The sequence below is a fragment of the Phacochoerus africanus genome, chromosome X (genome assembly GCF_016906955.1).
Source record: "Phacochoerus africanus isolate WHEZ1 chromosome X, ROS_Pafr_v1, whole genome shotgun sequence".
NCBI lineage: Eukaryota > Metazoa > Chordata > Mammalia > Artiodactyla > Suidae > Phacochoerus > Phacochoerus africanus.
The window spans coordinates 57,901,547-57,922,774 of NC_062560.1; the positions used below are offsets into that span (position 1 = coordinate 57,901,547).

Genomic DNA, 21,228 nt, shown 5'->3' on the forward strand with positions numbered 1-21,228 from the left:
CTTCCAAGAGCAAATAATTAGGGGCAATTCCATTAACAAAGCACCCTTCAAATTGCAGAGGAAGCCCGTGGCAAAAACTTACCCTCAACTTTGAATGTCCTAAGAGGACACTGCTGGTTATCTACTTGGTTGCTAAAAATTGAAAAGAAGACAAAGAAAAAGAAAGATGGGACAAACATAATTTACATAATAGTTTTCATCAGTGTCTCTTGATCTTTAAAGCAAGGGGAGAAAAATAAGATTTGGGGTGGGAGATCAGAGCTCAAAATTCAAAATAGAGTATATACTCCTATTATGTTCACACTGGTCTTTCCCAACAATGACATAAATGTTGATAACACTGCCTTTAAACGTAAAGCATTACAAGGTGATCCTTCAGATTTGTACAATGTTTTCCTGTTAGTATAGTTGTTCCACATACATGAACTCATTAATTATCACATCAAACTTCTGGAAATATGTACTCTTGGCCACAATTTTTTTTTTTGTCTTTTTAGGGCTGCACCTGCGGCATATAGAGGCTCCCAGGCTAAGGGTCTAATCGGAGCTGTAGCCACCAGCCTATGCCAGAGCCACAGCAATGCCAGATCCAAGCTGAGTCTGCAACACCACAGCTCACAACAACACCGGATCCTTACCCCACTGAGCAAGGCCAGGGATCGAACCCACAACCTCATGGTTCCTAGTTGGATTCGTTTCCACCATGCCACGATGGGAACTCCTTGGCCACAGTTTCTAGTAAGAAAACTGTGAAGACAATTTTGGGTGATGCGCTAGCAACATGAATTTTGGAATTCTTCACACCTGGATTTGAATATCTGTCAGGCTGCCATTTTTTCAATGGGCATTTTATTTTTTTTTTCAGGCTTCTTTGCTTATAACTACCCTCCTCACATCTGTCCATTGGATTTTTCACTGTCACCAACAACCTCCTCCTAACCCACTCTCTATGGAGTGTAGATAAGAAAAAAACTCAAGTCAGTCACAGCACTCTAAATTATTAGTTGTTTGAAAGACTGTCAGGTCCAACCTCTACCTCCTCCTTCCCCATTTCACAGAGCAAGAACCTAAAGTTGAGGGAGAGGAAGAGATTCATCACCAGTCTGTAGAAAAACTTCTGGCTTTAAGACCTATGTTACTCCCATTCTATTTTCCTGCCAGCCCAACTGAATTCCCTTTGGGCAAACCTTGTTAAAAGCTTTGGTGGAACTAAAGGTTGTGATGACTACTTAAATAAAGTTTTCAAAGTATCTGTGCATTTCAATTACATATTCCTGTTTTCCATTACAATAGGGAATTGAAAATTAGCCCTTTTACAGTTTGACATCTCTATGAATAAGACTGTTTCTTACCATAATGAGTAAGTTGTGAGATTCTTTACCAACAAAAGGAGTATATCTGGGGTAAAGGCATTAAAATCCCACAAGATAATTTTTCACATCCTCAGGTGAAAAGCTCCCCAGGTCTTTGAATTCTGGAAGGTTCATTTGTAGCCCTTTTCCAAATGCGCATGACATTGATCAGTCTAGCTAAAATAGCAATGAGATGGAAGACTAGTTTTAGTTCTACTAAAGTGGAATGTAGAACAAATTATTTTCTTGCTTCGTTGTCATCTGGAAAATAGAGCAGATGGTGTGCACTCTTCCCTGTCTTTAATATTGTTACTTCCTTTGGTTATGCTAAATAAATTCCCATGATGCTTGGCTGTGAACAAAATAAGACTCTGAAGAAACCTGTAAAAAGCAGAAGCCCAGGTGGAAAACCTCCAGTAGTCTTCTGGGACAAGAGAGACCCTCCCCAGATCCAGAATTCTAAGGAATTTAAAAGCTATGGAGGCCCAGGGCCCCTGCTGACACAAAGGGAAACCTCCTTCCCCATAAATCTACCCTTTCGTTTCCTCTACTCTTCCATTCCCACATGCCTCTCCATCTTTACACAGGGAAGAGGAGACCTCCTCTACAAAGAAATAATTGCAACAGCCCACATCATCTTCTACTCCTGGCTGTCCACCAAGAGGAAAAAAAGCAATCCTATGTAGGTTCCATTCCTTGAACAGTGCAGTTTGTGAGCCTAAAACATGCAAAGGCCAACTTACAAAAGCAAGTGCCTGCCTATAAGCAAATGGCTACAAAACCCTGGACAAAATCGATGTCCCTTGTACACGACAAGTGTTTCTGGCGTTTACGTGTTTTCCTGCTGTTCTGAGTGATTTTGCCTTTGTACCTCTGGATGGGTGAAGAAAAATGTGTGGTTAGAGGCAATTTCAGACAGGAAAAGGGGAAGAGAAGGGGGTAGAGATTACCTTTGGTTCCAGGCAGAGGGTTCCTAGAGCAATTGGCACCGTGCCATGAGGCCCAATCTACCCCTGTGGAGAAATCTGAAAGGTTTCAACAAGTACAGGCTGGCTTGGCCATAGCTTGTTCCTTGGCCATATTTTGTAGGCGACTCTTCCAGCCTTCCACTTCAGTGTACATGCCGTGAACATAGACCCTCTTTAAAGAAGATCTCCTCTTTCCTCTATCTTCTATCGCCCTTTACCACTCTCCCCATCACTTCCCACAGGCGCACAGGGTCTGTTTTGAGATTGGACTTCAGAACCAAATCTGGCAAATGCCGGCTTTCAAGAGTTTAGCAGTCCTGTCCTCAAAATAAAGCTACAGGTTAAAGCTTCAGCCCTGAAGCCTAAAACCTGGTCCAGGAAATCAGGCGGCAGTCAGGGAGCTGGGGTCGTCCTGAACTAGAACAATCCTCTCCTGCCCTCACCCACGCTGCGCCAGCACTTGTTTCTACAAAGCCACCAGGCGTTAGCAAGCCACGAGGGGAGGGGAGAAAAGGAAAGGGGAGGGGAAGGGAGAAAAGGAAAGGGGAGGGGAGGGAAAAAGGAGGTGGGAAGGCAAGGAGGCCGGCCCGGCGGGGGCGGGACCCGACTCGCAAACTGTTGCATTTGCTTTCCACCTCCCAGCGCCCCCTCCGAGATCCCGGGGAGCCAGCTTGCTGCGAGAGTCGGAGGGTCCGGAGCAAGCCTGGAGGCAGAGGAGACCGAGGCAGCTGCTTCAGTGAGGGAAAAGAGCCCAAGGGACGCACCGCGTCCACCCCAGCCGTCTCTGGCGACAGCCAACGCCTCTAGGAGAGCGGCGTCTTCGAAGCCGCCGCCCCGGAGCTGCCCTTTTCTCTTCGGTGAAGTTTCTAAAAGCTGCTAGAGACTCGGAGGAAGCAAGGAAAGTGCCGGTAGGACTGACGGCTGGCTTTGTCCTCCTCCCCTCCACCCTGCCCCCCCTTCAGGGTCTCTCGCCGGCCGCTGCCTCCGCCAGCTCCTCTCAGCCCCCTCACCCTCCCCTCCCCACTCCAGTCAGCCGAGCGCGGCCAGCGCGAGTTTGCAGCGAGGTGACTCCCTTTGGCTTCGATCGGGCGAGCTAGCTGCACGTTGCAAAGAGGGCTCTGGGGAACCAGGAAACCGGGGAGCGTCTTCAGCACTGCAGCCGAATCTGGCTGATTAGGCAATACGCAAGGCAGGCCCCCAGGTTCCTCTCACTCCCTCTCCATTTACCCCTGCACGCCGCTACCCCCTCCCAGGAGTTTGTGGGGCAAGAGATCAGACGATGAAAAGGCAGTCAGGACTTCAGTAGCTCCCCAAGTCCCCCTCCCCCCCAAAAAAGGAAAAAACAAACAACCAACACAGCCACAACAGAAAAACCTAGAGCAAAACACAAAGAAAATAACCTGGTTTCTATTTGCACCTGCTTCAGCGGACACTGCATTCAGAAGGCGGAAGGTTTTCCTTTTTTTTTCCTTTCCTTTCCTTTCCTTTCCTTTCCTTTCCTTTCCTTTCCTTTCCTTTCCTTTCCTTTTTCCTTCTGTCTTTCTTTCTTTTTCTTTTCTTTTTTTTTAATTTACCCCTTCAAGATTTGAGCATCTTTTGAATCTATCCTCCAAGTATTCAGGAACATATTGTGAACCTACCAGGGAAGATCGTGTCTAGAGGGTGTTTCCTCTGCAGGAGACTTTGAGGCTGTCAGGACGCTTTGGAGTGGTTATTCCTGCAAGTTTCCTTCCCAGGAGCTTCCCGCAGGTGGGCTGCAGAGACTACGCATCGTAGCCTGTTGAACTCTTCTCAGCAACAGACGCGGAGACAGGATAAATTAGGTGGAAGATTCTGCCAAGCTCAAGGATGGAGGTGCAGTTAGGGCTGGGGAGGGTCTACCCCCGGCCGCCTTCCAAGACCTTTCGAGGTGCTTTCCAGAACCTGTTCCAAAGTGTACGCGAAGTGATCCAGAACCCAGGTCCCCGACACCCTGAGGCCGCGAGCGCAGCACCTCCCGGCGCCCGTTTGCAGCAGCAGCAGCTGCAGCAGCAGGAGACCAGTCCCCGGCGGCAGCAGCAGCAGCAGCAGCAGCAGCAGCCGAGTGAGGATGGCTCTCCCCAAGTCCAGAGCAGAGGCCCCACAGGCTACCTGGCCCTGGACGAGAAACAGCAGCCTTCACAACAGCAATCAGCCCCTGAGTGCCACCCGGAGAGCGGCTGCACCCCAAAGCAGGGAGCTGCTTCGGCCGCCAGCAAGGGGCTGCAACAGCAGCCGCCGGCACCTCCGGACGAGGATGACTCAGCTGCCCCATCCACGCTGTCCCTGCTGGGCCCCACTTTCCCGGGCTTAAGCAGCTGCTCCACCGATCTTAAAGACATCTTGAGCGAAGCCGGCACCATGCAACTTCTTCAGCAGCAGCAGCAGCAACAGCAGCAGCAGCAGCAGGAGGCAGTATCCGAAGGCAACAGCAGCGGGAGAGCGAGGGAGGCCACTGGGGCTCCCATCTCCTCCAAGGACAGTTACCTAGGGGGCAGTTCGACCATCTCGGACAGCGCCAAGGAGTTGTGTAAGGCAGTGTCGGTGTCCATGGGATTGGGTGTGGAGGCATTGGAGCATCTCAGTCCTGGAGAACAGCTTCGGGGGGATTGCATGTACGCCCCACTCCTGACAGGTCCACCATCTGTGCGTCCCACTCCTTGCGCCCCGTTGGCCGAATGCAAAGGTTCTCTGCTGGATGATGGTCCGGGCAAAAGCAACGAAGAGACTGCTGAGTATTCCCCTTTCAAGGCAGGTTACACCAAAGGGCTGGACAGTGAGAGCTTGGGCTGCTCTAGCGGCGGCGAAGCAGGAGGCTCTGGAACACTTGAGCTGCCATCCGCCCTGTCTCTTTACAAGTCTGGAGCACTGGACGATGTAGCAGCCTATCCGAGTCGCGACTACTACAACTTTCCTCTAGCCCTGGCCGGGCCGCCGCCCCCTCCGCCGCCTCCCCATCCTCATGCTCGAATCAAGCTGGAGAACCCACTGGACTATGGCAGTGCCTGGGCGGCCGCGGCGGCGCAATGCCGCTATGGGGACCTGGCAAGCCTGCACGGCGGGGGTGCCTCAGGACCGGGCTCAGGCTCACCCTCAGCCACCTCCTCCTCTTCCTGGCACACTCTCTTCACAGCCGAAGAAAGCCAGTTGTATGGGCCCTGTGGCGGAGGTGGGGGAGGCAGCGCAGGCGAGGCAGGGGCTGTAGCACCATACGGCTACACTCGGCCACCTCAGGGGCTGGCTGGCCAAGAAGGCGACTTGGCGATACCCGATATCTGGTATCCTGGCGGCGTGGTGAGCAGAGTGCCCTATCCAAGTCCCAGTTGTGTCAAAAGCGAGATGGGCCCCTGGATGGAGAGCTATTCTGGACCTTATGGGGACATGCGGTAAGTTTTCTAATCCTGGAAATGTCTTTAAGCCTAGAGTCAGTCCTCTCCTCCCCAGGGTGAACACACTGTTACTGGGCCACCTCAATAGTGTTCCATGAAAAGACCCACCCTAAAACTGGAGCCTTCCCTGGACCCCTGGCCTACCAAAGATTCTACTTTTGAGCTCTGAACTCCCACTGTGTGCCCCATTCCCCACCACTGCCAGCCCAGGGAGATGGTGCTAGCCCTTCCAGATTCCTTGACAACCTCCCACCCCCAGCCTCCTAAAATCTGCCCTGATACTGGGTACTCTGTGTCCCCCAGGGCTCCAAATTTAAATCACCTTCAGAAACAAAACCCTTAAGCCCGCCACTACTTTTTCTTCTCCCTTCCTCCAATTCTGAGAATCTGAACAAGAAATATGGGCACTTTCTCCTCTTAAGGTCTGTTAGGGTTTTCCCCTGGCCTGTGGCTGGTCTTGGAGGATTAGAGGCAAAATGACTGGCCCAAGCTTTTCTCAACCCGCCTCCTCCAAAGAGATGAAATGGAGTTCAGGATTATGGGAAGAAGGTGGTCTCTGGGTTCTGAGGGCTGCTGTGTAAAGAAAGGGTGAAGTCTCTTTGCAGACAACTGAGGATTTGTCCCAGGGTTGGAGGTCAGCAGAGAGACTCCAACCAGGCACAATTAGAGCAGACAAAGGTAGGGGAAAACCAAATGACAACTTTCCTGGTAAACAATAGGCAAGATTTGCCTTCACAGGTTGACTTTGTTTGAACTAGATGCTTGGGTTGGTTTTCTCTTGTAAAAGTGTTTATTTTCTCTATGGATTACAACAGATCCACAGTTCCATATTTCAAATTTACATCAGATCTATAAAGAAGAGAATGTTCTTTTAATGAACAATTTAACCAGATTTGAGTCTTATAAAAGTGTTGGGAAAAATTTTAAGGATTCCCTGCTATTCCAGTGTGCTCAGAAATCTGTTTTTGTGAGGGAGGAATAGGGTCCTTCAATACATTCCTTCACTTTAAGGACATTCTTGCATTTTAAAACATGATATTTTACCTCTAACCAATAGAGTAAGAACAGTTAGGGATCTTTGAGGATTAATCTTGCCCAAGAGTTTTAATTAGGACATGAGAAAAGTGGCAGTCATTTTCATCTTGTCTGTTAAAAATTAGTCCCTAACACAGTTGAGCTTTTTGGAGACCAGGTTAAAGATTATTTCCCCATAAAACTAAGATGTTAGTTTATCTCCATGATGGTGGGAATATTGACTGGGGAATTAATTACCCAAATCTGCTGGATGCCAGTGTCCTCATGGACTTGTGTCTTGTTCTGTGTTTCTTAGCTATTTTCTTTTACCTTTGACTTTGTTCAAGATTTGTTAGCCTTAGTATCTTTGTTTTGATATTTAAATATAATAATTTACCTCCTTTCACTGATGTTTCTCTTCTTGAAAGGTTGATGGCACAGTGTTAGAAAAAAGAAGGAATATTATTTTCTGGGCTATTGAAGAAACAGCTTCTAATGAGGCTTTACATTTTTTAGGCTTTTAAGGTTTGGCTTACAGGATTTTCAAATGGTTTATTTATATTGTCAGTTTTTTTCTAGTTAATTTGAAGTTTGTTTGTTTTAAAATTTTTGCAATGTGGTTATACTGTGGAACAAAGAGCTTCAATTTATATGAAATTATTTACTTGCTAGAGTATATTTTGTTTTCCAAGGGCTGTTGCTAGTCAGTGGAGCTTTCTTCTACTGTGAACTTTTTTTGGGGGGGGAGTGGGGGGAATGTCTAAAGTACTTCATGACTTGCCCTATCACCGAACTGTCCCTCCTCTGTATGCCTCCCCACAACACCCAGATAACTTAGTTAACAGGAAGGAGATGAATGTTTCCACATACTTGTTAAGGGATGTGTGTTTTCAAAGACATAATCTGAAATTTTCAGATGGCTCTAGTGAGCAAAAAGTTCTTCCCATCAGGTATGCAGTAAGCTAGGTGATTTTATCCCAGGTCTTCATGGAAATACTTATTTAAAAAGCCTGTATAAACTAGTGAGAAATTAGCAGTACCTAAAGAAAGTTCAAGCTTATTTAATCTTTCTTGGTTTCTGATCGCTGCACTGATTACGGAAGTCCTGTGAAAGAAAAAAACTGGAGTTCCTGCCTTGTAGGTTTAAAAGATTTTTTCATTTCTAGGATATAGAATATCCTTAAATCAGTTTTTTTGAAAATTTATCAATTTCATCAGAATTCAATCAAATCCAATCTAAAAGTTAACATTTTCTTACTTTCTCTTTCTTAATTTCATAGGGGCTCAATTTGGTGAAATTGCTTTTTTTAAGCCAAAGCTAGAGTTTCTACCTTTTCTGTATTGTGTGCATCGTATGCCAGTTTTGAATTAAAAATCTCAACGTTCTAGAGACTTCTGATGATCTGCTGGATTCCTCCCTTTTTCAGTTGTTTGTGTGTGTGTGTGTGTGTGTGTGTGTGTGTGTGTGTGTTCATACACATTATTTAATTGCAGGTTTTTTTTTTAACTTTAGTAACTTCTGAAATAACTCTGTGTTCTTATACATCTACAATGTTTCTGTTGAGAGGAGAGAGGCCCAAGGTGGTCCTTTATATTTTTTTAACTTATCTTAGCATGTGGTATGAACAGAAGAAATAATAAAAAGTGATAGGGCTTATATGAAAAGCTGATAATCCTTTATGGAGCTGTCTTTCAGAGATCAAATAAGACTGCAACTTTCTTAATTGACTTCTGTCCCACTTGACAGAAGTAGGGCCTTTATATCCCAGGAAACTGCATAATAATATGACAAATATTTATTCTTCAGAGATGAGACCAAGTGAAGCCTGTGCAGGAATTAGAGTTGAGTTTTAAGTAAATTACCCACATGCAAAAGAGAACATTTTAATTTTTCTCTTGGTCATCGTTCTGGTCTTCATAATAAGTAGTATTTTAGTAGTGCTTTGAAATTGGCAAATACTGCCTTTATTAGCTATTTCAAAAGAAGTCATTTTATTAATTCCCCTTTCCATCTCCTCTCCCCTCCACAGTTATCAAGCAGCTTTTTTGGACTGTCTTGCAAGGAGTAGTTTGTCTGTTTTTTAAAGCCGAGTTTTGCTTTGGGAATGATGTTTTCTGTCCATAAACCTTCATATACGGGGTCAGTATGCTGGAAAGAAGCATCCTTTCTTTGTGCTCAGCAAATAGCTGGTGAGTTCTGTCTGGTTAGCACTAATCAGAATCCTAGAACCAAATAGTCACACTGGGTGATACCCCATTTGGAAATATGTGTAAGATATAGCGATATAATTCTCTCCTGGTTGTCCACAGAGTATCTCTCTCTGCTCTGCCAAAGGTTAACATCAGTGAAAGATATTTTGAAGAAGCTTGCAGCTTTCCAATTGCAGGGTCACTTCGGGTGCTTTCTTGCTAGTGCTAATTTTGCCTCATCAGACTTCCATTCTTCTTGAGTTGTAAGCTTTGATGTTATATATTGAATTTGCTGGCACATTTAATTTTCTTTTTTACACATTTTACCTCCCTCTAGTAATTCTCTCATCTGGTATGCATATATGAATTTAAAACAAAGAATTCTTCAGTCTCCTGACTCTTACTTGTGCTGTGGCTCTTCTTGGTGGAATTATGAGTTGGAATTAGGGACATGGACAATTTTATTAACTTTTATGGTGATATCAAGACTACCAGTTTCAATTGGAACCCTGCTCAAGCAGGGAGCAGAGGGCCAGCTGGGAGTGGTAAGCAAGGGGCTTATTTTATAACCAAACCTGAAATCATGATTCTGAAAAATGAGAAACAAATAAAAATCAAGCTTTGTGAGGTTGGTTGGAAAGGGAAAAGGAAACCTCTCTCCACCCCCTACCTCCACCATTTTCTCTTTGTCTCCAGCTTCCTAGAGTGCTGCCTGTTCCCAAATTTCTTACATTCTACTCCTTTCATGCTTTCAAACTTGAAATATAGACTCTTCTTTATATTTTCAGCATATTTTTTCTCATTACACCTGTGGCATGCTCCTAAAGATTTTTTTTTTCTTAATCTGGAGAGATCAACCCCAGCACACCTCTCTTTTTAAGACTAGATGACTTAGGGGATTACAAAATGTATAGCTGGGCTTTTTTTTTTTTTTTTTAACCTTGGGGTTAGAGCTTGATTCAATAGTTGCTGAGGAAGCTAAACTAAATGGCATGAGGACTTGGCGATTTAATGAAGTATTTTTCTGGCTGCTGTTCTCTTGTTCTGTCTCTTGTTCTCCGTCTCTCTCTGTTTTGGCTGTTTTCACAATCTTTTCTCAAAACCTGAGGATAACTGGACCCTTTCACCTCTGAGACAGCTCCATCTGGGTCAGACTTCCGCAGTGCTTTCACAGGCGGTACCTAATCTGTGTGTGATGGTGCTTGATGGCAGTGTCCGGCTGGCTAATGCGGTGTGCTATATGTAAATTGATTGTTTAAAAATGAAGAAAGGTATTAAAGAAATTATCCTACCTCAGAATTTGCCTGCCAGCCTGTCATCAAGTTCTGAGATGTTGAACTCATAGAGTAAGTTATCCTCATCCTAAACACAAAGTTGACTTTTTTCCCCTTCTTGCTTGTAAAGTTCCATACACTTATCAGTATTAGTTGTCATTTGTCATATTGAAGAGAATCTTGTGATCTCTTATTTATACAGTGCCCTTTTCAAATAAAAGACTTAGCATTTTCCACTTTATTTACTGGCACTCATGTAAATTTGGATAAGCCAGAAGTGTGCTTAATGAACATCTCTTTGCTAGTTGAGGGAGAAGTAGTTGTATTTTCTATAATATTTGTTTATGATGTGGGGAAACCAATCTAGAGCAGCACTTCCTAACTTTTTTTTTCTTGAATTTTCCCACCCGACAGATGATATTTTAGATTTTTCCTCAGTAAGGGCTACTTTCAGTGACTGCTGGTTAGAAATGATAGACTGTGATTTGTACACAATTCTTTGTACACTCATGAGTATTGCTACCCTTTCTCTCTCACATGGATTCCTGCTGCCAACCTGCAGACTGGAGCATTTTTGAGAGTGGCTCATCTAGATAAGCTTATAGCTCTAAGAGGCTGGTTATTTGAGAATGCTGCCAATTTAGATCAGGCAGTACCTGAGTTTTATTTTTTAATAGCAGCTTTATTGAGATGTAATTCACAATATATATTAGAATTTACCCATTTTAAAGTATATAGTCGCTCAGGGTTGGGGTGGGGTTTGACTGCTAAGTGATTAAAATGTTCTAAAATTGATTGTGCTAATGGTTGCTCAACTTTAAATATAATAAAAATATTTTAATCACTTAGCAGTCAAACCCCACCCCAAATGAGCAACAACCAGCCACCAATTTAAGTCTCTATGGGTTTGCTTATTCTAACGTTTCATATAAATGGAGTCATGCAACATGTTGCCTTTATGATTAGCTTCTTTTGTGTAGAATAATATTTTCAATGTTCATCCATGTTGAAGCACATATCCATACTTTCCTTTATATGGATGTACCACATTTTATCTGTTCATTCATCAGTTGCTGGATGTTAGAGTGTTTTCTACCTTTTGGTTCTGATGAATAATATTTGTTTATGATGTGGGGAAACCAATCTAGAGCAGCACTTGTTATGAACATTTACACACAAGTTTTTGTGTGTGAACATATGTTTTCAATTCTTTAAGGTTGAAAGAAGTGGAGTGAAGTTTAGGAGTGGAGTTTAGGAGTGGAGTTTCTGGGTCATATGGTAACTCTGTGTTTAACCTTTTGAAGAACTCCCAAACTGTTTCCAAAAGTGGCTGAACCATTTCACAATCTCACCAGCAATGAATGAGGGTCCTATTTCTCCACATCCTGCCAATACTTGTTATTGTCTTATTAATTGTAGCCAACCAAGTGGGTGTGAAGTGGTATCTCAAAGTGGGTTTGATTTGCATTTCTGTAATGACTGATGATTAGGTTTCTTTTTATGTGCTTATCGACTGTTTATAGTCTTTGGAAAAAATGTATATCCAGATCCTTGGGTTATTTTATTTTATTTTATTTATTTATTTATTTATTTATTTATTTATTTATTTATTTATTTATTTTTGTCTTTTTGCTATTTCTTGGGCCACTCCCGCGGCATATGGAGGTTCCCAGGCTAGGGGTCTAATCGGAGCTATAGCCACCAGCCTACGCCAGAGCCACAGCAACGCAGGATCTGAGCCGCGTCTGCAAAGCTCACGGCAACGGCAACGGCAACGCCAGATCGTTAACCCACTGAGCAAGGGCAGGGACCGAACCTGCAACCTCATGATTCCCAGTCAGATTCGTTAACCACTGCGCCACGACGGGAACTCCCCTTGGGTTATTTTAAATTAGATTATTAGTCCTTTTATTATTGAGTTGTACGAGGTATTTTTTTTTTACTTACAATAATTTTGTGTTATTTATACGTTTAAATGACATTAAAGTATATTAGACTAAATAAAGTACATTATCAGTATTAACCTCACTTTTTCTTTTGACTTTTTTTAATGTGGCTACAAGAAAATTTCAAACAATATATGTGACTTACATTATATTTCAATTGGAAAGTGCTGCTCTATACAATGAGGGGCAGTAGCAGATAATCTTTGAAGATTTTTCCAGCTGGATTGGGTAGAGTAGAGTTCCTGGTTGGATGAAAGGAAGTCTAGGGTTCCCCAAAAGGAAAAATGCTTAGCATTTTCTTAGATCCTCAAAATAATCAAAAGTTGACTCTTTGTCCGCCTGTGTTAGGGATGTGTCTGTGCCTGTGCATGAATGTGTGTGTGTGTGTGTGTGTGTGTGTGTGTGTGATTTGTGAACATTTTATCAAATACTGTGAGTGTCTTTTCATTTTCTTAATGGTGTTCACTGAAGAGCAAACTGTAAATTTTAAAGTCCACTCCATTTTTCATATATGGTTTGTGGGTTTTGTAAGTTTTTTAATAAGTTTTGAAATGAGGAAGTGTGAGTCCTCCAATTTTGTTCTTCTTTTTCAAGATTGCTTTTGGCTATTGTGGAGACTTGAATTTCTGTATGCATTTTAGGATCAGCTTGTCAATTTCTACAAATAAGCCATTTAAGATTTTGATAAAGGTTGCATTGAATCTGTAGATCAATTTGGGGAGTGTTGCCATCTCCGCAGTGTTAAGTCTTCTGATCTATGGCCATGGAATGTCTTTCCATTTATTTATGTCATCTTCACATTTTTCAACAATATTTTGTAGTTTTAAGAGTATAAACTTTGCATTTCTTTTGTTTAATTAATTCCTCAACATTTAAATTTTGATGCTAATATAGTTTTTTAATATCCTTTTTAAATTGTTCATTGCCAATGTATAGAAATATGATAGATTTTTATATTGACTTCATATCCTGCAACCTTGCTGAAAGTACCTGAGTTTTGAACACCTCTGGGACTTAAGAGGCAGAAGATTCCTGCTGCTGTGCTGAAAATGAAAGCATCCTTCATTTCATCCTGTATGAAGGCTGCATAAGGACACTGTTATCAATTTACCTCAACTATGAATTAGAATCGGTAATGACAGCCCCTTCCTGGATGAATAGAAGAATGTCTCTAAAATGGTCAGGTCTTTGGAGAATAGTAGGAAATAAATTTATTGATAAGGTTTATGCAGTTAGGAGTCATCTTTTTAGTATTTGGATTTGGGAACTATTAGCAAGGGGATGAGGAATAATAATTTCTATCCAGAAAACTAACATGAAAACAGGTAACAAACGCATACTAGGCCAAAGAGATTACTAGCTGTATTTGGCTTATGTTTAGGTTTGTGTAAGCAGCTAGAGTCATAAGTTTATGTTTTTATATATTGTTCTTTAGATAAAGTAAATACCACGACTCCTTCTGGTGTGTATTTGTAGATGAAGAAATGGTTCATTTACTGTCATATAACTCGATCTTCTTTTCAGAGATGTACTCGATAACCATAAAGAAGAGATAAAATTCACCTATAAAGGAATTGACCTATGGTCTCATTAACACACTAGGCTAAGGGTGATATCTAATCAGCTATAGCTATTGTGCCCTGAAAATGGTAAGTGAACTGCACACTGCTGAACAAAAGGTCCTATTGTGACTTAGTTTTCTTTAGAGTTGACCCTAATAAAATGATTTTTAAAAAGTACCCATCAATCAGCCACTTTTCATTAAACAACTGCTATCTGCCCAGCTGTGTACTAGGAGATCAGGGTAAATGAAACATAATTCAGGGAGACTCTTGAGATCACTACCCTCAAGGAGCTTATAGCTATTAAAAAAAAAAAAAAAAAAAACAGAATGGCAGCACCATGATGCCAGTATGATGTCATGCTGTATTGTGTACAATGTATTTTTAAAATGTAGACATTGAAAAAGAAGCTAAAGTGGTCAACAGTATTACCTGTGGCTACCTGTTATCCTTTATGTATTAGGTGGGGACATGATTTTACTAAGTAATAGATTATAGGTCTTGATGGATATTTCAGATACCAGGAGGTGATACTTTTTAGAAAGACAGTGAAGAGTGAACTCAAGTAAGGTGTTGGAATATATTTCTGCTTTTTCAACAGTGCCACCCTAGTCAGGTTACTTAGTAGTTTCTTCAGTTTTGGCTGTATTACTGCACTTTGCTGGGAACATGTTTTGTCTTTGACTATACAAGTCTGCACTATGTGAGGAATTATTTAAATTGAAGGTGATTAATGAGTCTAAGTTTGGAGTTAGAGCAAATAAAGATGCCCAATGTAGTGGTCAGAACAAGAGTGATTATTTTCCTCTCAAGTTTTCTATTGATCATGGTGGCTTGCTTTGTGGTTCTGTATAAATGGAATTTCAGGGTGTTGGCTAAGGGAGGGAAGTGAGAAGCACAAATAAAACAATTCTTGGAGTAAAGGGAACACGAAAACTTGTTTTATAAGGGCTTTGCTGGATTAGACGATGTAACTTAAAATGGCCCACCTCTTAATTATGGGTTCTGTTTTCTGCAAGTTGAATAGGTTCCTTGCTTCTGAAAATGTAGTCCCACTATCTGGCCACTAGGGGGACTTCAAGTGTCCTGTGGCAAAGTTTCCCTGGAAATGGCCTCCTTTTGTGGATTCAGCTTATCACCTGATAACTTGAGCCAGAATCACCTAGTACCAGACAGTAAATAAGCTATAATGGTACCTAGTATTTTATCTGGGGTGTTCATTTCCAAAGTGCAAAAACATTTTAGTAACACTATTTAACTCCTCTTTGACACTTTTTTCTGAGTGTGGAATAGGGAACAGTGACATTGGACATATTCCAGTAATACTTTACAGTTTACAGAGTGGTTTCATATGCCATTATTGCATTTCATCCTCATTTACACCCTATACAATTAGTCAGGTTTACTGTATTGTAATAGTCTTCATACTATTATAATACTGTCCTTCCTATTGTAAATCTTATGTTCAGAGAAGTTGAGTAACATATCTAATGTAAAATAGCTTCAAGGTGGCAGAGCTGAGATTTCTCCCCCCCTCTTTTTTCCTCTAATCAAGTGTTCCTCTTTTATCACACAGGTCTCTCACCTCATAGATAGGAAATAGGAGAGCCAGAGAGGCAAAAGAAACTTAACCAGCATAGGCAGAAATTTGTGATGCTCTTAAGGCTTCTGGGTCTTTTATCCACTCACCAGACTGATGGACTGGGTTGTGTGGGCCATCTAGTTGCCAACAACCTTGTCATTCTACTTTATAGACTGAATTTATTCAACAAAAACTTACTGAGCTTTTTAGAAATCAAATTCTATACTAGGCACCTATGACAGCAGTGAACAAGGCAGACAAAAATTTCTCCCTTTATGGAGTTTATTTACAGTTTAGTGAAAGGAGACATATAGAATATATTTGAAGGTGATAAGTGTCATGAAGAATAATATAGCAGAGTGTGGGGAATAGAGATTGATAGTGGGAAGGACTATTTTATGTTTGTTAGATGATATTTGAGCAGAGACCTAAAGGAAGTTAGAAAGTGAGCCATAGGATATCTGGGGTTAGAATATTCCAGACATAGGCAACCACAAGTCGAAGTGGCCTGACGCAGAAGCATATTTGGTATTATGGAAAAGAGAGATCTGTATGCTGGTTTATGTAAATGGAGAATGATAATAGATGAGATCAGAATTAATTAGGGACCTCTCAGGTCTTCCTTAGAACTTTGGGGAGTCATTGGAAGGTTTTGAGTAGAAAAGGAACAAGATCTGACTGATATTTTAACAGGATCCTCTTCTTTAAAACATCTACACTTTTTGATGTTTTATATATTTGTTTGCTTACTTATTGTCTGCATGGAGAAGACTATAAGAACAAGGGGGGAAGCAAGGAGAAGAGGCTACTGCAGTGACCCAGGTCAAAGATGATGGTGGCTTAGACCAAGGGGTTATTGATAAAGGAAGTGAGAATACACTGGATTCTCAGTGTGTTCTCATGATAGAGCCTACAACATTTACTGATAGGAGTTCCCGTCGTGGCACAGCGGAAACGAATCTAAGAACCATGAGGTTGCGGGTTCGATCCCTGGACTCACTCAGTGGGTTAAGGATCCAGTGTTACCATGAGCTGTGGTGTAGGTCGCAGACGCGGCTCGGATCTGGTGTTGCTGTGGCTCTGGCCTAGGCCGGCAGCAACAGCTCCGATTAGAATCCTAGTCTGGGAACCTCTATATGCCATGGGTGTGGCCCTAAGAGGACAAAAAGAAAAAAAAAATTACTGAAAGATTATATATTCATTGTGAGAAAAAGAAAAAAATCAAGGCTGATTGACAAATTTTGATCTAAGCAATTTTAAAAGCATGATTACTGTTTATTGAGATGAGGAAGATTGTAGGTAGAGCAGGTATGTGTGTGTGGAGGGGGAAGGAATCAAGAGTTTGATTTTGTATGTATAAAGTTTGAGTTGTCTGGTGAACATACTTTTGACTTCTCAGTTAATTTTCACGCAGTACCCTTGGCTTTCTAGTCATCACGGAGATTAGAAGGGACATCCGAGATCACCTAGACCTTTAGTGCCTCTTGCTTCTACTCTTTTGCTGGATAGAGGCCAAGAGGGGTGAAGTCTTTTCTAGGGTGAAACAACAAGCCGGCAACAAAACTCAGTTCCTCTGGAGACCAACTTGCTGTTTCTTTTCTCAGTGTTATTCTGAGCTCATTTGAGCAGGGGGTAGGGGTGGGGATGAGTTTTTTCTTGCCCAAACCTTATTCCAGGTAATTAAACTAAATTATAAAAAACTGGAACACGACACAAATAGGCTGCTGCCTCCAATCAAACCAATATATTATTATTATATATTTACCAAACCATGTACCAGAATAATTTTCCATGAAAAATACAGTAAACAGACTTTTAATGGCCACTGAGCTTTGATCTAAGCTGAAACTTACAGAGAATCTGAACATAAATGGCCTGAGATTGAAGGATACTAGAGTTCATAGAACGTGGGAGACCATCTGGTCCAGTTTGGTTATTTTATGGATAAGGTGCCTTAGGCACAGAGATAGAAGGGAATTTGACCAAAGTCACACAGAAAGCTACTTTGTTGTAGTCCAAGCCTATTCTAAGGGTTAGTTATCTGTTGTTTCCTTGGAAAATCCTATATTGGAAAACGAAAACATAGATGCAAACTATTGCTTTTGGAATGGATTAGCCATGAGATCCTGCTGTGTAGCACTGAGAACTATGTCTAGTCACTTATGATGGAGCATGATAATGGGAGAAAAAAGAATGTATACATGTATGTGTAACTGGGTCACTATGTTGTACAGTAGAAAAAAATGTATTGGCAAAAACAAAGAATTATAATGGCAATGATAACGATACTACTTGCTATGTGCCAAATTTTGGTGCCTTATGTGGACTACTTAATTTAATTCTCACAACAACCTTGGTATATAATCTCCTGGAGATTAAGTGACTTGCCCAAGGGTCACGCAGGTAGGAAGCAGTAGAGCTGTGTGCACATTTGGGATGTCTGGCTTGTAACTGCGAGGTTCTAGTACCAACAGCTTCTCAGATTAACTTGTCATTCACTTCTACTATCACAAAAGACTGATGACTGAGATGAGCTCATTATGTGTTGGCACTGTCTATTATAGTTCACGGATCTGATCCTCAGCAAATGGCTGAGTGCCTGGGGATTAAAGTGGAGGTGGAGGGACACAAAAGGGGTGGTAAAGAAGTTGATCATTTGCAATAGGGATCAGGGATCGGGAAGCAGAAATATAGAAATTATTGAAAAAGACCTGGAGATACCAAGGTGGTTGAAAATCTCAAAGCCTGCTACAAACCTGGGTAAGTCAATGCCTGCTTAAATAGGAGGTAAGAAAAATAGGTGAGAAAAATAAAATAGCTTTTTTTTTGGAGTCAGGAGCTGTTTTATGTGTATTAATTCATTTAATTTTTAAAATAATCCCTAGGATAAGCACTATGATCATTCCCACGTTACTGGTGAATGACTAGGCACAGAACAAGTAAGTAACATGCCCAAGGTTATAGAACAGGTAACTAAAAGAGTCTAGGCAGTTCAACTCCACAACTTTTGTTATTTTCCATGACATTTAGGGAAAAGTGTTTTACTCATATTATAGAAGTTTTTAATGCAAAACGTTGTGCCTGAGCTTCAAACATTAAGCAACTCATCCTTAAAATGCACCAACTTCTTTTAAGGACTTTTAGTAGGGAAGACACTTATCCAAGGGCACATGATGAATAATTAGCAGAACCAGAGTTTGAGCTTGAGACTCCAGACTGCCAAACTTATTTGCATTTTTCACTGTTTCCCTTTTCACATTGACTTGTCTCCCTCTATTCCTCCTCCTGTATCTCCCTGCCTCTCACCTTTTTTGTTTAAATTAACTTTTTAAAATTAATTTTTGAAAATTAACTTTCTGTATCAGCAAGATTGGGCAGAGAATGGGAAGAATGATCAGAATCCTTGTCCTTCCAGATGTCCTTCTAGACAAAAGGAACAAAAATGTCATGAAAAGATGTCAGCATGTGAGAACTGCCCTAAGTAAGAAGAGGAGCTTCCCAGTCTGACCTCTGTCCTTCTAGCCCAAACTGATTGTGCAGGATCCCATAGGAAGTGATAAATGTGGTTGTCAGATCAAACTTTTTGTTATTGTGGAAATGGAAGAAGGCTTCTATGAAAGTATTCTTCTCTCCAGATTTTTTTTTAAGAAAGGTCCAAACTCCCCACTCATATAAGTGGTAACTGCTTAGGCATTTCTTTTGGAAATTGGCAGTACATAAGAGAATGCATCTTTCCAAATGTGTCATATTGGGCCACTTCTCTGAAGCATTGTCCAACCTCTAGTTAAATAATGAGGTCGCATAAAATGAGAGTTGGGAGTAAGATGGAAACTCTTGATGTTTGATGTTTGGGTGCAGAAAGAATTCCAAAACATGTTTTGGGTCTATTTACTCTGCTTACCATCTTTTCCTTTTATCTTTGTCTAAATATACAAAAGTTAGCAAGTGTGTAGTCTGTTGGAGTTTCCAGTTGTTCATTTGAAAAATCTGTTTGATCAGCATTTAAAAAAAAAAAAAGACTAAATTAGATTGAGATATTTCAGTTACCAGCTACCTAATAGTAAACCAAAAATCTTAACCATACTTGTATTTTCAAATGGTATGTTGTTTGCTTTGGACATTTGCTAAATTGACTCAAAATATGCCAGGTCACATGTGATATTGGATGGGCGGGGACATCTCTACTCTTCCAAGTTCAGAGTTCCCTATCAGAGATGACCTCACAGTGTCTGGGAGAAGCTGCACTGGCAGTTTTGGGAATTAAGGTAGAGAAACAATATGTTGTTTCCCAAAGCTTTCTGTGTCATTCCCTCTCCCCAGTTTCCAATCCTCATCACCTCTTGCATGGTTTAGTGCAGTGACCTCATGCCTGCTCTCTACAATCCTCTGTACTGCTTTCTGATTCACATTGTATTCATCCCACCAGGTTAAATTTCCCAAAGTTCAGTTACAATATTGTTAGTATTTTATTTTTAACTTTCATTGGTATGTAAGTTCCTTGAGAGTTAGAATGCTGTTTTTAATCTCTGTGTTCTCAATACTTAGCACAGAGGAAGTCTTGCTGAGCAGTTATGTAATGCTTGTTTGAAATTGCAGTTCCTCATCATTTGCTTATGGGTTAAAATGCAAATTCTTTAAGTCTGGTGTTCAAAGCTTTTCATGATCTTGATTACTTTTCCTGCCTCAATTCGATTCCTGTAATTCCATTACAAAAACCTTAAACTCTAGCCAAATGGATCTGTCACCTTAAACCATTTTCACTCTTTTTTTTCTTTGAACTTATTGTTTTTCTTATTATTTCTTTGGCCTTGAAGGCTATCCCAATTTTAACACTATACATTCTTATAACCTTAGCTCGGATACAGTCTCATAAGATATGCAATTTCTCATCCCCTAATCCATTGAGAACTTATCTCTGTGATATGCTTAAAAGAATGTAGGTTTCAGTTTCCTCCTCTGTAAACTAGGGCTTGAAATTTTTAGATTATAAGATTTTTGCAAGGAGAGGAACAGATGGCATGATAGGTGTTAGTTATAAGTCAAGAGTCAGATAAATCTTTTAGATTTATCCCTTTTTTCCTTCTCCATTGATATGGTATTTAGTTCCTTAAATTATAATTATTTTTGTGCTTCTCTTATATATCTTTTAAAATTGTACCCTCTTTTAGGGCAAAGGTTTTTTCATGGATATCTTTGTATAAGATTAAAAAAACACATAGCTTAGAGCTTGGCACATGGTAGGTATTCCATAAGTATTTATTTATTAAGTGAATCAGAGTCAGTAGTATTAAATGCCAAAAAAATTGATCCATTGATCACAAGTTCAACTAATAGAAATATAGGATTCAGAATAAAGGAAGTGATAGTCTTGTTCTGTTAAATTCTAGTCAGACTATAGTTATAATGCGGTGTTTAGTTCCATTATTCATGGTACATCTCCTCTTGTAAAGCATGGGAAAGCTGAGATGCTGAGTTGGGTATGGGAATGAAGGAAGGGAGCAATGGACATAAAATTATCTCATATCTGTAGAGCTGTCATGGAATAAAGGAGTTAGATATTTTTTTCTGGGGTACCACAAAGGCAAAACCAGTGAGGCTAGATTGCAGTTCAGTAAAAGGAAAATATCATAGTGGATTCACCCTACATCAGAAGTTTCCAACAAGGACCAGATGAGTTGTGAAACATTTTTATGTACTTGCATGGGCACAAACCTGTGTGTGTGTGTGTTTATCAAATTACATTTCATATAAAAATTCAGATTTCTGGCTTTGGAAATGAAGATCTGGCATTATTGGAACTATATTCCTGCATGACGATAATCAGCTGGAGGTGAGGAGCATGTAATTTCCAGTTTGCTCAGACCCAGCATCCTGCTTTATTCACTTAAGTTACTTTTTTTTTTTTTTGTCTTTTTGCTATTTCTTGGGCCGCT

The 21,228-nt window shown here is 41.1% G+C and overlaps 1 protein-coding gene across 1 annotated transcript in view; it reads left to right on the plus strand.

Annotated features, from left to right (window-relative positions):
- Positions 1 to 3,895: 3,895 nt before the first annotated feature.
- AR (androgen receptor) overlaps positions 3,896 to 21,228 on the plus strand; it is a 194,866-nt gene continuing 177,533 nt past the window's right edge. The window contains exon 1 of the mRNA XM_047764936.1: positions 3,896 to 5,724. Coding sequence (XP_047620892.1) covers positions 4,169 to 5,724 — 1,556 coding nt within the window. The 5' untranslated portion in view covers positions 3,896 to 4,168. The remainder of the gene's footprint in view (positions 5,725 to 21,228) is intronic.